Raw genomic sequence first — 16,835 nt, 5'->3', positions numbered from 1 at the left:
TTTAACCAACAGTTCCCATAACATATTTCTACATTTCAATAGGCCTTACCAGCAGATTTGCAAGTCCCAATTAACACTGATAAAAAAGAAACTGAAACCAGGCATCCAGCAACCCCTAAAAAGTCACAATGCTTTCTTCTCTGTACTGCCTACCAGAAGTGCAAGCTAACTACAGGTTAAACTACCTGGCATTGGTAATTTGGAGCTACAACAAACACCACTGCCTTACCTCCATTTTTTGTACATCTTTACCACCCTAAAATATTTCTTCTGAATGTTTTCTTATTTTAAATTAGCAACAGAGAGTTGTCATACATGTCAGGCATACACCAAATTAAATTAAACATTAAATAAAGATTTTGAGTACCCTTGATTTATAAGCAATAACAGCAAAGCCCATGACAAATGTGAGAAACCAAACCACTGAACTGTTATGGTAAGACTGACATTTTTTGGAAGAATATCATTCTCTGACAGCATGGTCTCTCCTTGTGCAGTACAAATTGAAGAAGTAGCTCCTAGCAGCTGCTCAAAACTGATGAAAAATCAGGTTAAAACTCTGGGAGACTATCTCCCACCTCACAGGTGTGGAAAGCTCCCTAAAGGTATGCATAAGATTTCATTAGCAACACTGAATTAAAAAACTAGATCATTGGGCTTTTTCATATCTACCCTGCATTATTATTATTTTTTACTATCTTTCTTCTCCAGGTAACTGAAAAGAAGGCAATTAACACTATACACTAGCGCCAGTCCATACCCTCATGAGTAGCTATAATCATTCTGGATTGAGGAAGCATTTCATTCCCACTGTTGGAAGAGCCCTCCCTTCCTAGCACTTCAGGAGCTGTGACACAGCAGGGCTGCCAGCCAATGTGAGGATGGCAATACCCCCTTCCCATACAGACACAGCATGTATCCCTGTGTCCCTGTATCCCTGTATAACCTGTACCCCTGCAGGTATCAGGTGCACCAACTGCTTTCCTGAGCAGGAGCCCATCCCATACCCTGCAAAACCCTCTACTGTGACCAACCATCATTCAAATCCAGATTCAACTGCCTGAAACCCGTTATAGGTAAAGGTGACATGAACAGCTCTAGAGGGACTTCACCCATTGCCTAGATTTCCTGAAAGTCTTGATTTTAAGGGGAAATAATATGCCTGAAAAGATATAATTAAAACCCAAATCAAAACAACCACACACACCCCAGCATAGAGCTTGCAGTGAGAACATGTCTCTAGAAAGCTTGCCAACTAAGACAGACCAACAGAGCTGATAGTGTACAATATGGCTTTGTTGGAGGGCTGCTTGAGAAAAACAGGCAATAAAAATCAGTAACTTATTACCATGATAGCCTGAAAATGAAACACAGTGAACTGACTGCCATAAACCAGAGGAATGATAAATGGAGAATGAAGAAATTTCTGATAAGTGAGCTGTTCTCCAGAATGTTTCCAGAATACAACAGTATAAAGCTTACCACAACTTGTACAGCACACTGACAGAAAGCTGCTGGTATAGCAGGAAAAGCAAATGGACTGATAAATAATTATGTGGGTCAGTAGCAAGTCTGAATATATATACAATGCTATTGGTGCATGGAGTTCAGCTTTGCCTCAGATGTGCTCAATCATTTTGGGCAAGTCGCACAGATCTCTCTGTAAATACGTTCAGATAGGGATATTTGCTCTTAAAGCACTTTAATCTCTGGAGATGAAACATTATATGAAATGTAAATGTTACTACTTACAGCTTACTGCCTTCAAATGACAGCTGAAATGTGCATTCCACATTTATCATCTGGCAGAATAAACTCAAAAGCAGTCTTCATCTATGTTTTGACAACGTGTGAATGTTAAGCACAACTCATGGTATGTTATCTGGCTGTCAAGTATGACCAAAAACTTTTTTTAAAACCCCAACAGTAAAAAAAAGATGAAAAACCCTCCCAAAACAAAAACAAATGAATGCAAAACAAGCTTACTTGCAGCAGGGTTCCATGAACAGCGTTCTGCCTCATGCCAGGAGCAGCAGAGTCCGGGAGCCCCCGCAGCAGAGCCAGCGCCGTGTGCGGAACCTCAGTGGCCACAAGGAAGGGAACCAGGGCCCGGCCCGACATCTCCCGGCAGCGGAACACGGGGCTGTGCCCACACCTGCAGAAACCACACACACCCCATGGGCACGGGCCATCCAGCGAGCCACCAGGCTGCCCACAACAGCACAAAGACAGGGCAATCAATCCAAAACATATTGCTCACAAATCCAATATACAGTCGTGCCATAGTGAAAGGTAAGTCACACCAGAGCTACACCAGAGGATTTGTTGTCATTCACAAGTTCTGGTGTTTACATAAAAGAAAACAAAAAGGAAATAATGCAATTATTTCCTTTTCTTTCTGGATGTTTATGTTACTAATCACATTCAAGTGTATTATGAGTTTGGCTTAAACTGTTAGCTCCATGTAGTTAATCAGATGTTTCCATGAGAACACAACATGTTGTCTACTGAACTTTGGGCTAAATGTCCCACTGGTTTTCAGAATACATTTAAAGGCAGGAAATAAAAAAAAATAAAAAAAACACATGGGAAAATAATTTCCTATTATTTATAATTAGTATCTAAAAGAAAAATACTTTTTATTTAAAATTAACTGCTAAGATGTAAGACTCTATATAAAGCAAATATCAAGAAGAATCCTTTATCTTTAGTGCTATTAAGGTTTTGGTGACTAGCTGTAGATTTATGAAAATACATGGAGAATGAGTAACAGTAACACATTAACCAGTCATATTCTACTTTAGTACCACCTATACTGAACTGACATGAGTAGGAGTCCTTAATTAGCTAAGTAGGTTAGACTAAATCTTCCAAAGCCAGCATGTGTCAATTTTGGTATTGCAGGTATAATTGAGCCACACAGAGAAAACTACCTATAGGGTTTAGACATGAAAGGCCAAATGTCTTAGGTGATGGAAAATGCAGTAAGGCTGAAGTTATGCTCTGCTACCTCCTAGATGATTGTGATGACTTGAGAGATGGCCTTCCCTACTCCAATACTCTCATCCCTTTCCTCAATTGCTTCCTATGTCTTTTCAGCTTACACAATCCCAGGTAGATGAGATTATCCCCTGACAAAATGATTTTGACCCCTGCTGAAAAAAAACAAATCCAAAAAACTCTGCAGTGTCACGCCCACATATTTAAATATTAAAAGAAATTAAAAGGTAGTCTAAATTTTCAAGTATCGGTATCAAATTTAAATCAATACTCAAAGTAGTAGTTTACTTTAGTTCACATGAAAGAAATACAGAGAACAGGTTCCATCTTGAACAAGCAACCAAATTGGTAGGGTTTTGAAGACTAAGAAACTTAACAGTCTTAACTGAAATAGATACATTATGCCATGGCATTCCTGAAAGACACAGATCTCCTTCAGAGGATCTAGACAGAGGAACTACCCCCAAAACCACAGGTTTTTAAAGCAATTTTCAGCCTTGCAAATATGGTTGGATGTTCCATCATGATTTTTACAAAGACCATCTTTACATTTCCTTTTCACAGACTTGCTATCCTTCACAAGAGGATGCTAAAGGAGAACAGTCCCAATTAGAAGCTCTGCCACAGGGATAAGCTTCAATCCTATATTGACAAGGTGCAAGAAGAAATTCAGTTTGGCTGTTCCTGAAAGAACTTGCTTTTTCTTAATAACAAACATTTTAATTCTACTCCACAGTAAACTGAAACCTAAGTAGAGATTATTTGCAACCATTCTTTCAGCACTGCTGAACCACATTTTCTTAATTTTGTTTATTACCTTTTACAGATCCCAAGGAATCTGTCATGTTTTCACAGAAGGAGTGCAAAATGGGTAAAATTCCAGGCTTTCCCCTAACGTGTGCAAGGGTACTTTCTAACACTACATGCTTCAAGAGGAGTTTTTTTCCTCAAACACAATGCAATGAATTACTACATATTTTTAAATAATCTGTCTTTAACTTCTTTGTCTTGTAAAAACATCAAAGACTTACAACACATGCACCTACATACACGGAGATACAGTATTTTATATGCCAAATTTTGCTCCACTCTAGTATTTTATCAAATTTATAATGAAAATAGAAATGACAGCTGTATATTGAGAAAGAAGAAAACAGTTTCATGTTACAGGCAACATTTTCTCAGCTGCCTGAAGTCCTCCTGCAGAGCAGCCACACAGGTGCCCAGTCATGGAGAGCTCCCCCAGGATGCCATGGATCCAGCTCTGCCACCTTCTGTGCCTGAGGGAAATGCAATGCCACAGTCCTACCTGCCCAAAGGGCAAGCCAGCCCCCAGCCTGCCCCTGTCCTACACAGCTGCTGCACACTCATGCACACTTCTCACACTCCAGGGTGCAGGGACTCACTCCTTAGTGGGAGCACTGAGAACAGCAGGCCCATGAAGTCTGTACTAAGGAACAAAAGCATCACAAAAGTTTAGGAACAATAAAGTATCTGCTTTATAGGAACATGAATGGGAACACATGGAAGGTATTTCACACCAACAAATGGCTTCCCAAATCTGAAAGGGGTTAAAATTCCTACTGTTTCTTCTCACTTATTGAAAATATTTGTTTAAAAATCTAACACTCAAAGAAAATCAATTGTTTTCAATCCCCATCCCCCAGCAAGAAATAGCACTGATAATATTTCAAAACTACTCCTCCTTTCACAGGCATAAGCCAGATGTCATGCCAAGTCACCACCAGTGACCTATCCCTGAACTTCTGCATACCCTGAAGGCACTTAGGTGTATATCTCTCATGTTTTGAAGGCACTTGGCTTCATTCCTGAATCATGCAAGAAGTTTGCCAGGAGAATGTCAAAATCTACACTAGTTTTTCCATCCTCTAAGCAGCACCCTAGAACAGAGAGTTTTGATATTTACTGGATCCCACTTACATTTAACCTCTCACCTGTAAACAAAACTAAACAGGATCAATTCTCAAAAAGGGATAGAAAGACTGAATGCAAATAAAACAACTAAGCAACACGAAAATAACATTCCAACCAAATCCAGCAATTTTTTGCTCATTGTTATTTCAAGCTCTAAACCATACACTTTAACACTGAGTCTATCATCTGTGTTGTTAAAAAAATTTATCTTGAATTTAGCAACCATTACGGGAAGCAATCTCACAAATTGCATCAAGAAATATTATTGCAAAACTCTGGTAATCACAGTAACTTAGCTTCTATCTGCAGCAAAAGCCAGCAGCTTCAGAAAGAAACATTTTAAGGCTATGAAACAATTCAGGTTACTCCTCCTGCAGCAGTTTAGCACACTGCCATCCCTGAGATGAGTCTCATTTATGTGACAGCAGTTGCCTTGTGGGGGTACTGGCAGAAAAGGCACCTCCAAACACTTCACCATCCAGACTCTGCGCTTCACCTGGCTACAGCACAATGCAATTCTGCTGCAGGCTCATCCTCTCTGCAGGAAATACCAGCAATGGAGCCTTGCACCCATTTGGACAGCATGGATGCGTGTGCAAAGCTGCATTTAAAACTGCTCCATCTCCTTGGATTGAAAGGTGCTTGGGGGTGGTGGAGGGAAGGTGTTTCAACTATGTGACACTACTTTTACATGCAGGTCTGATATAAGTAAACTTCAAAATCTGGGAATTATCTAAAAAGTTGTCATATGTAAAAACATACATTATGCCAGCCAAATTTTATTACACTTCAAGGCAGCAACAAGAACGGAACTTGCAAAAGCCTCATGTGATACACTTCTATTCAATCCTGAGAGCTATTAACAACTGTAGTATTTCACCTTGAACTCAGTACTGTTTATCTAGGTGCATGTGCATGAGGAACTGGATGTAAACATGTTTACTTGAAACAGTCCATGATCAAGAACAAAAAGTCAATAAATCTGAGAGGGTTTCGCTCTGTGTAACCGTAGATTCAATTCAATGCATTTCCAGTGCTCCGTTCCAGCTCCAACACTCAGATCCTGAACCATCCTCCCAACTGATGTGATTTATGACCAGCTCTCATAAGGCACAAAGATTCCATACTCCTCTGCACACATCAAAGTATCTAATTTATTACTCTGGCTACAAACAACAGAACACTAGCTGTAAATAATAATATCTTAAGCTTCTTCTGGAAAAAAAAGGCAAAGAAAAAACAAACCTGCAGGTGTTTCCTATGTGCTTATTTTCCATCCTTTTTCATTTCTGCCCAGTAACAGACTTCATATTACCCAAATTAACAATGCAAATAAGGATTACCTTTTAGATAAAGGTCACAGAAACAAATGAGTAGAATTAATTCGAAAAATTACACTTGTTGCTGAAAATATGTTCATTATACTAAATTCCTACAGTTGTGAGAAGGACTAACAGGGAGAGGAACATCTATTTCCAGGTTTTACTGGCTGTTGTCACACCATCTGTGCATTACTAACAAAGTCATTGCTAATGAATGAAAACAGTCAATGTTCTGCAGAAGGAGTCTCTGAGCTTCTAAGCCAAACCAAGTATCCTACCAATCACAAAGAGCTTGGGAGAAGAGTCCAGCACGAGGCAGGAGAGGTTTTGCAATTCAAACCAACCACCTCTGCCTGCAAATTAAAGCCTTTTAACATGCACCAGGGCTTTTCAAAGATAAAAGTGATTGAAATATATAAATAAACAAAAATCACATACATGGTACTCTTTGAATCCTCACGGCTAGGTGTGCCACAAGGTCCTAACAAATGTACACTAAGAAAAAATTGTAGTAAATCTTCTGTCTGATTCTGTATGGACAGGGTAGATAGTATGAGAAGGGGATTTTGCCTTTTCTCCATGACACAGCTATACAGTCCCAGTTGTGTCATCAGTTCTAAAGCAAGAATTAAAACCAAGAAATTAGAGCAACGGAAAACATGGATGCTGGTCAAAGCTCAGAGAGAAAAGTATTTAGCAACAGATTCAGCTCCTATTACAAGGAGTTGGTTATTAAGATTCAAGAGCATTGTATGCATTCCTCGTGATTATACAGTAGTTCATTTTTTCCCCTTCAAATTACCTCCTAAAGGAATACCTTTAGCAACTTCAAATGCAGTGTGACAGGCTTCCAAGCTAAGTGAGGTCCAAAAATAGAATTAAAAGCAACACTCATGCTTCCACACAATTAAGCAACTTGAACTTCTTACTGTAGATCAATCAGCAGGACACTACCTATTTCTTACTGGGAGAGTAAGTCTTCCTGCAATATCAATGATAATTTACTACACATGTACCTACAGCTTCTTTTGTTCATTTATTGATCTCCTTGGTTTATGTTTTTCTTTTAAGAAAATGCAACCATTTTCCATTTTGTTTTTTCATGTTTCTTAGCAATTAAAGTCTCCATAGCATTTAATTTTAAAAACTTACTTCTCTGTGGAAACCGGTATTGTAACTGGCCTGTTTTGTTCTTTAATCTAAGATTAATATTTAAAAAAAAAACAAAACAGAAAAACCTGAGACTTGATATAACTTCTCATTATTTACCTGAAGAGTAGGAAAATATTACAGAACTCCAGCAGTTTGCTGGAGGTTTTAGATCTACAATCAACACATACATATAGCTCAGAAAGTGTTTGAACAAAAACCATGGACAGAAACAAGCCAAATTTAATTTCACATTATTTATGCAGTACTAATCCTCTAAATCCTTATCTCTTTCCTTTAAAGTGAAGTTAATGGTTGCCCAAACTTCTAGTCTCTTTATACACTGTGTTAAGTATTTTATTCTTCCAACTTGGGCAATTAAGATAAAACCCTATGTTTTTGTAAGGGCAGTATTTTCCACAAGCACTTAATGAAGCAGAGTAGCCATAAATACTGCAGAAGGTATGTAGGCAAACTACACAGGCTTTTATTTGTGAAAGCTGTCCACAAGCTCTGCCAGGAGCTGTTTCTCCATATGTTTCCAAGGCCTTTCTAAGGAAAAATTATAGACATTTCTCTCTTCTTGTCACCAAGGTCCAGGTTAATGTAAACAAGTGGCCAACTGATACCAAGCTGAATCAACATCAGAAACTTGAATTGTTGTGGTTTAGCAAGCCAAAACACCTAGGATCCCTCACATCTGAGTCTATGAAAACTATTACTAATGCTGTGTATAAACTTCAGAGAAGCAGAAATATGTTCTTGTCAAATGGAGATTTCCTGAGGAACATGTTGACACAATTTAAATGGCATCTGTTCTTGAAATCCCATCAAGAAATCTCAAAGAGTTTGTCTAGGTAGGAAGCCTCTAGGTTTATTTAACTACCACTGACGTTACATGAGGGTAGAGCCTCCATTTTGGTTCATGGCACTCTAGAGAAAAAAACAAACTGCTCTTAATGCAAGGTCTTGTAAAAGACAATTTCATTCACAATCATATTTCTACTTTGTTAATTGGTGAATTGTTACCATGATGTTTCACAACTGCAGAATAACAGACAGAAAAACACACCACTTACTATCCAAACAGTTGGGAAAAAACCAAAACAAAGACTACTTTCTGTCTTCACAACTGTCATTATTTTGAACTCTGTGAAAGAGAAGTTGAACGGAAAAATCAAGTCTCAGCACCTTGCAATGATTTTCAAAGCTTCAGATGATTGTAAGCAAAACTGCAACATGAGCAATTTAAAAAACATATCATCAGACCCATGAAAACATCCAAAAGATCTGAGTTCTCAAAGACACTTTCGTTTCAGCCATCCCACCAAAAGTATCCAGGCCATTACTAAAAAGCCTTCCCAGTACTGACTCTTCTCAAACTCAGACTGTTCTTTTTAAAGAATATTTGCCTGTTCAAAACATCATTATACCTAGTTCCCGTATCATTGTCTGGATAGTTAATGTATTATTTCTCTCTATTTTCATATTTCTTCGTGCAAATACTTTTCCAGAATAAGCTAAATGTTATTTTTTTGGATACTTATCTTGACCAGCAGAGTACTTGCTGGTTAATTTGAAGTATATAAATGCATAATAAAATTACTTCACCAATCATTTTTACAGGATCATGTTTCAAGTAAGCATACATCAAATTCAACATACACCACATTTTAACCCAGGATCCCAGCCACTGGTCCTCTTCAGGAGTCTGCAACACTGGAAAAAGAGAATTACTCTCAGTACTCACAAATGCCTTTCTGCTAAGTGTCACCCTTTATTTCCCATGAATCTGACAGCTCCCTGCAGTCTGTGCATATTTCCTAAACTGCTTCAGACAATAATCTGCCAATGACTGATGAAAACAGTGAAAACTGGAATAAGAAATTAATAACAAATACCTAAGGGTTGTTGTTTCCCATCAACATCACTTGGATATGACACATATGTCTAGAGTTCCAGAGGAAAGACAGGAATACTGTAAAGAATGTACAAGATTAATAAAGAGATTTAGTAGATCAGAAGGTCTTGAGCAGCCTACTGCCAATCAAGACCTTTGCATTTTTCCCTAGCATTACAATTTGAACTTAATCAAATTGGAAAAAAATACAGCCTGTTTACAATTTATTTAATATTGCTATAAGGATTAAAAGGACTGAAACTCTTCTTATTAATAAATATTTACAGTGACCCATAAATATTTTTAGAGATCAGTATTAATCACTATGCAATCAGGATTGCACAGAGAATAGACTAACCAGAAATGGGAGACTTCCAAGACAGTCCCATTTCATTAATGATAAGCTCAGTGGGGAAATGAATTCCTGTCCTTCCCTCCTTCTCCTCCAGCTATGCAAAATTTCCACTTTAGATGTCAAGCAAGAGATTAAATATAATAAAAATCTAAAAGACAATGTATGCTTTAGGAGTACACATTGCTTCTTTATTCCAACTGTCTAGACCAGCCCATGTTCTGGGAGCCTTGCCCATAATAAAATGGGCGATCTGTCCTCATCTTGCAATGACTGGCCAGCCCCATGAGCTTCCTCAAGGAGGACAGGGCATTCCAGTGAGTCAGATCCCAGTCTCACAGGGATTCCATATAATGCAGGATTTGCAAACAGTTATAATGCTGAGCACTTATACTAAACAAACAATAGGAACTAAAAAAATCCCAAAACAAATTAAAAAACCAGAGACAAAGACTGAGAAGATGTGCAATTGAAAAGGGAAGCCAGGGAGATGCTTTCATAAACAACTGTAACCAAAAGGAGCTATTGTAATACAACAAGGCTGCAGCACACAGCTTGTTGTATATTTTAATCTGTTATGAAAAGACATTCCCACAAAAGCTCTTTCCTTATCAGACCCCTGGTAAGATTCCCAGTCTTACAGAAATGACAGCTGAAACCAGAGATATTTTAATATTAATTCTTCTAGCGCTGCCATGCCACACTAAAATACAGGGAAAAGAGGAGAAAGGCAGAGGAAGTACACTCAGCACAGTCATCTACCTTTGTTTGGCCACTTTACCAAAAGATACCAGTGCTCAGCCTACAGAAAATCAGATGGCTGCTTTCAAGGCAGATTCAGGACGACATACTAAATCCACACATATAAATGCACATGTGTGAAACAAAACAAACAGCAAAAAATCTGCATTTAAAAACTTACATAAACAGCAATTTCAGCTTATAAAATATATATACATGAATTATTTCCACCAAGCTCTTCTCAAACAAATTGAGGATATCTGGTTAGTAGAACTTCACCAAAGGCCTGTTTCTTGAGCTGCTCTTCCTATGTAGCCCATACAGACTTTGTCACAGGGCTACAGTGGAACAGAACCAGTCACCTGACAGACTGGATATAATTTAACATAAACACAATACAGAGCAACCAAACTTATTAGCACAAGACAGCAAAGAGTAACTTTCTCAAATGAGCAACCTACATGCAAGTAACATAACTGACTGGTAAAAATTCAAATTCACACTACCTTTTGCAATATTAATACTACTCCATGAGACCTTTTCCTTAAGGAGTGAGCTCTCTCACATTTATGAAACAGTAAAACACAACTGAAACGCAGAGAGCCTCAGAATTCATGGTCAGCCCCTCTGCTTGCTAGGAAGCTAAACTAAACCTGGATCAATCTATTTATAAAACTCATAGATGGTAAGAATTTTCTCTCTCCTTCCCTCAACACTGTTAGGAATGGCTACAGGTTTTTCTATTTTTTAAATTAAAAAATTACAATGCTCCATCCCACAAAACTTTTCCTCACCACATACCGTTTTATTTCCCTTGCACCTTAGTGTTCATCATTACCTACCAGTCACAGTGATCACCCTTGCACATCAATGACAAGCTCTTAAGAACAAAACCAAAACCCCATCAGTCCAGAGTAATGGATGGAGAAGGGCAGAAAGGGAAAGAGGACAGCTGTAAAGTGCTTCCCTCTGCCATCCACCCAGGTCTCTGACTGGAAACAGCATCAGGGCATTTGGAAATTTCACTCCTCCATTCTCCATGAAGATGCATTACAGATTACAAAATTCTGCCCAAGAAAAGAGTGTCTATTTCATAACTCTGTTAATTTCATGGGAAGATGCTCACATTTCTTGCAACATAATACACCTAGAAGCAGCACTGCTTTGAAATCTATTTGCTGAAGTTCTAAACAGTAAATTTCATGAAGAATTAAGTTTTGTCAGGTGGAAGCCAAGGCACATACATCCAATAAGGTTTTAAAACCTTATACTATTTGACATTTTAAAGCTAATTTTAAAAAAACTTTCTAAAAGATTACAAAGTCACTCTCTTAAATAGAGAGTGACCATTCACATTTTTTTCAATTAGTGAAAAAGTATTCAAGTTAATAAAGCAATACCCATTTTACTCCTTCAGAGCATTTGGCCCAGAACATTTAACAATAAACAAACACTCTGTCAGTGCCATGGTACAAGAGGACATAAGGTAACCCAATTCTAGATCATTCTGAAGAGATTACAGCTCTTTGAAAAAGGGAGAGGGAGGCAAAAGGGAGGTTATGTTTTTGTTTCATACTTAAAACATTACCTCCCGATTACCTCCCTTGTTAATCAAAAACATGCTGTACATTCTTTCATCTTAGAAAGTAACCATTAAAACAGACCTATCTAGCTCTTTAAAAAAAATAAAAAGTGAGGTAATAAGTTGTGAATCAAAGTGTTCCCTTCCAAATAAAACATCTGCAGGGGGAAAAATAGCTAAATAGAACTGCAGATAGGTAATCAAATGCCCTAGTTCAACAGGGAGTAACAACTATGTGCCCAGAGATTGAGATTTGTCCTTGCAGCATTTAATCCTGCTCACATTGTGCAATTCATCTCGGCACGGTCAGAGCAACCACAGCTCTACTCCCACCAGATGGAAAATTCCACTCGAGCTGAAGAGAAACTCTTCAAAAGCCCAACTTGAATTCCTTCTGCTCAACCCAGTTTTGTTCACAGAACTGCTTGCCTGCAAGCAATATTCTGTTCGTCTTGTCAGTGCAACAAGTGAATGTTGCTTCCCTGCAGGCTCAGCCCTGGAATGGGTATTAGGACCTCATATGGGTCACACTCACCTTTCCTGTCTCCTCACCACATAGCTGCATCCCTCCCTGACACTGGTACACCATCCTCAACAAAAATCTCATGGTGAGGCACGGTATGGCATGGCAATTACCTGCTATCATTGCTTTGGACTACCATGTAGTTATATGTATATGCAGATGCTATAGAACACAACATTGCACTGAGAAATTCAAAGAAACAGTTTATATACACAATTTAATGAATTGGTACACAGGGCCCTTGGCACCAGACCTTCTCTTTGATCCTCTCTAATAGGCTACTTCATTACCACCTTCTGAAGAACAACCAAAGGAATAGGAAACAATTTTACTTTTGTTCATTTGCTACAACATAATGAAAAATAGAAAGGGAAATAAAAGACAGCAACTTATTTGTTTTACCAAGATAAATCAAATACCATCACAATGAACCAAAAACACTCACAGCATCCAAAGAACAAGGGTGTAAGAACTGCAGACAGAAATACAGCCAGTAACAGCACACTGAGCTACATCATACATACATTTACCTCTGCAGAATCCTTGGTATGGTCCCCGGGCAACCATAAAAATTTCAATACTTTGCTAAGTAACAAGACAGAAAAGGCTCATCTGTACACCCACCTACAACTTTTTGTCACAAATACATAGTAATTTTATGCTACTTTTACACCTGCATCCCCAGCATTTACTACCAAAATCAATGGAAAGGAAATCCAGAATACAGCATCTTTACCTGCCACATCATCCCTATTTAGGAACATTTAAAGGAAAGTAGGTCCAACAGTACTCGTCTCTTAAATATTCCAGGTTCTTAGCTTACAGATTTTATTGGGATTCTCCCCCCACATCTTCTGAATGAATTTAAATAACCTCAAAATAATAAGCTAGGTAACTGTGAAAAAGTTATTTGGCTGGCGTATGTATCTTGCAAAAGGTAGTGGTCATAACAGAAACAAAGACAAAACTAAAAAGTTGTAACCAAAAGCTTATCAAAAGTTAATCTACTAGCAATAACCAAAATTATGCTGAGAAATTGCATTAAAAAAAAACCACAAACAAGCATTCTCCAGTGCATTAATAAAGGCATCAAAACAGAGCCAATTACTGATGTAACAAATAATCTTAAATGTTTCCCGAAAAAGCATTTAGGATTCAGATACAGCAGAAAGCCAAACACATTTTATTGTTAAATACAATGTATTTCAAAACTGTTACTACAGGTTTTTTCCTTTCAGAAAAAAAGGTAATTAGCATTTATTCTTGAAAATTCATAAAAAAATCATAAAAGGCAAGAGATATATCACATCTGCTGTGAAAAAGAAGCAGACAGAGATGCTATTTTCTGTCCAAAAGTAGTTAAAAAATTGAAATATCTTATGATAACAACCTTGTCTTGTTTCACTACTAGATGAGCAAGATTAAGCATGGAAGTTTCTCACCCTACTGCACTGAAGCTTTCACACAGTTAGCAGGACTTGTTCTCAAATACTGGCGATGCTCATTTCTCCCTACCCACCACAGCTCTGACTCCCTCATGAGGCTCCTAACCCCAAACAGGAGTCATACAGAGTAGCAAAATGTCTGCTGAATATCTTCTTGTAACCACCATAAAAGTGAAAGTTACACTGTATAAATATTTCAAAAGTCATCTTAGAAACACATTAGATAAAGGACAGATCCATATCTTTAGCTATCTAAGTGTATTGATGGGTGGATATGGAAAGAGATACATACATACATCTACAAATCTATATATTAGATACCACATTTATGTGTTGCAAACAATCATTCTGCAGGACTGAAAAAACCCATCAGAACCTTGTATAGCAAATCTTGCACTGCTAAAATCTGTCAAACTCATCAGTTTTAATCTACCCTCTCAAGGGCAGCAGTGATGCCATTCAGCATTTGCAGATGAAGATTTTCAAACAAATCATACAATGACTTACATAAGTTAATATTCTTTCTAATTCTCCAAAACAATAGTAATACAGGAAAGTACAACCAATGAATACCAATTTTTCCTTTAAGGACTAAAACTGAAGAGAAACTTAAAAAAGGCATTTTATTAAAAAAATTCCGAAGATTAAAGAAAGAACTCCCATCACATAAGAAACCACTACAAAATCACCTTACCTTATAATAAAGGGGACAAAAGGTGCTATGCTGAGAGCTGAGTGAGAGCCATCCATTGGAGATGGATAGAGTCTTCCCAGGATTAAGAGCAAAAGAAACAGGCTTGGATGGATTTTCAACTCTTCAGTTTCACTAAATGAAAATATGTAAGAAGCATTTGGTGAAAAAAACCATCCTCCTTCACGCTAGACTTGAGCCTCTTTCCCACAAAAGGGGCTTCTGCATCTCTGGTTCAAGGAGTTATCCTAGGCTGATCATTGCATGGGAGTGCAAACCCTGCTGGGATCAAATATGACATCCAGTTCTTCTGCAGGGGACCTCTCTAATGAAGACACTCATGGCTGTACTGCCCTCACTTTCCCACATTATTCCAAGCCTCCTTTATTCCCAAATGTGGTAAGCTGCCTGCCTTCATTTCTAAAGAATATTAAAAACCTGCAGATAAGGTTTTTCTATGAACCGGGAAACAAAGATCTGAGTTACAAAAAGGTGGTTTGAAAAAAGTACTTTCATCAGTTTGAAAGGAAATGTGGGTTTAGTAAATAACATGTTTTACTAAAGAATAGTTCTTGTCATTGACACCAAGGGTCTACTCTTCATACAGTAAAAATAATCAGAAAACCAAGTTAAAATCAATACTTTTTGATCTATTTAACACCTAATAATAAGATACAAGTCTTAATACACGTTGAAAAAGCATTCATGACCAACCAACATTTCAGACAGCAGTTTTCAATCTTTTTCAACTCAAAAACTTCCCAAAATTTGCAGTGATGACACTGTCACCTTTTGTAACGTCAGATAGAGTGGATTGCTGTGCAGAAAATACACAAGCTCTTTTCCTAGAGCAGAGACTGCAAAACATGGAATGACTGGTGAAACTCCTGCTTCCTAGGCCCATTAAACAGGCAGCTGAACCTCACCCATAAATCAGCTGCTCAATTTCCACAGTTTATATCATAGCATTTCAAGAAAAAACAAAGCCAGCACTGGTTTACTTTACAAGTTCGTGAACCTGGAGGTAACAGCGTCATCCCAAATGGTATCATCTGCATTGATCAAATTGTAGCTCTCAGCCACCATTTGTGGAGTCTTAAAACAAGATCAAGGACCTTCCCCAGAGTCAGTGTGCTACAGGCTGCAAAGTGTTCATGTGGTGTTACTTGAGGCCTATGACCCCATATCACTTAAACATGCTGGGAAGCATCATTATTAAATGTGAGATACTCAAATACCCGGGCTCTGTTTCCCTGAAAAACAGAAGTTCCTTAACATCTGATCCTAAGAACACAGAAACTCGTAATTAGTCAACAGTAGTTCAATCTTCAGAGACTTAATGCAATGTGCCAAAGTTAAAAGCAAAAAGCCTTAGCAAAAACATTAGAACTGTATCATTTCAAGAAGTACTGATGCATACAATGGCACTAGGGTGTGTGTGTGACACAAATCAGTTTAACCTTTTCACTTCACCTTGTATCTCCAAGTTTTCTCAGACATCATCTTACCTGTTCAAAGTGCTGGTTACAATCTCTAACTGCTTGAGAAGGAAAGGATAAAGGCTTGGAAACCGAGAGAAAAACTCCCTTCCCGTCATTCTGCAGAAACAAATGAAGAAGAGTCATAATTAACATTCGGCAGTAATTAATTACTCTCAAAATATTAGTTTATTTGTTGTATTTCTGATGCTACAGTGAAGCTGGAGAGGCAGAAGAGCCACGCACACACAATGAATTCTCAAAAAAGGCATAATGTTTTCATGAAAAATAGTGATAAGAGTGCAGTTTACACAAGTTAAGTGACTGTCTCTGTGTGCTCACTGACGCTTTCTCAGCTAAACTGGGAAAAAGGGATCTTAGATCCTTAATCACATCAAAAAGAAAAAGAGACAACAGTTTAAATTCTGACAGTATTTTAACAATATTCTGGTTGAACAAGAGAAGATGACACTTGCTTCAGCATGGCTCATGTCCTAAATAGCTAACAGAATACACTTAGTAGACATGTACTAACAGATAACTCGATGATACTAAAAAGCACCTCATAGAAGTAATTCCTGGAAGATTTGCAAAATGCAGTGTCAGAAGAGTCTGAGCTTCCATTAGCCCTCTTTCCACAGTGCTGCTTCCAGCACATGGCATTAGTGACACTGCAGGCCACTCTTCTGCTTCCTTAGATGGAGCAAGCATGTTCAA

The 16,835-nt window shown here is 38.0% G+C and overlaps 1 protein-coding gene across 1 annotated transcript in view; it reads right to left on the bottom strand.

Annotated features, from left to right (window-relative positions):
- THADA (THADA armadillo repeat containing) overlaps nt 1–16,835 on the bottom strand; it is a 151,844-nt gene that overhangs the window by 84,909 nt on the left and 50,100 nt on the right. The window contains exons 27-29 of the mRNA XM_064708992.1: nt 16,149–16,238; nt 14,644–14,775; nt 1,987–2,155 (exon numbers count right to left, since the gene is read on the bottom strand). Of these exons, the coding sequence (XP_064565062.1) occupies nt 1,987–2,155; nt 14,644–14,775; nt 16,149–16,238 (391 nt within the window). The remainder of the gene's footprint in view (nt 1–1,986; nt 2,156–14,643; nt 14,776–16,148; nt 16,239–16,835) is intronic.

This window comes from Zonotrichia leucophrys, chromosome 3 (genome assembly GCF_028769735.1).
Source record: "Zonotrichia leucophrys gambelii isolate GWCS_2022_RI chromosome 3, RI_Zleu_2.0, whole genome shotgun sequence".
Classification (NCBI taxonomy): domain Eukaryota; kingdom Metazoa; phylum Chordata; class Aves; order Passeriformes; family Passerellidae; genus Zonotrichia; species Zonotrichia leucophrys.
Note: the sequence above shows the minus strand (reverse complement) of the source record. Positions and strands in the feature narration are given on the sequence as shown.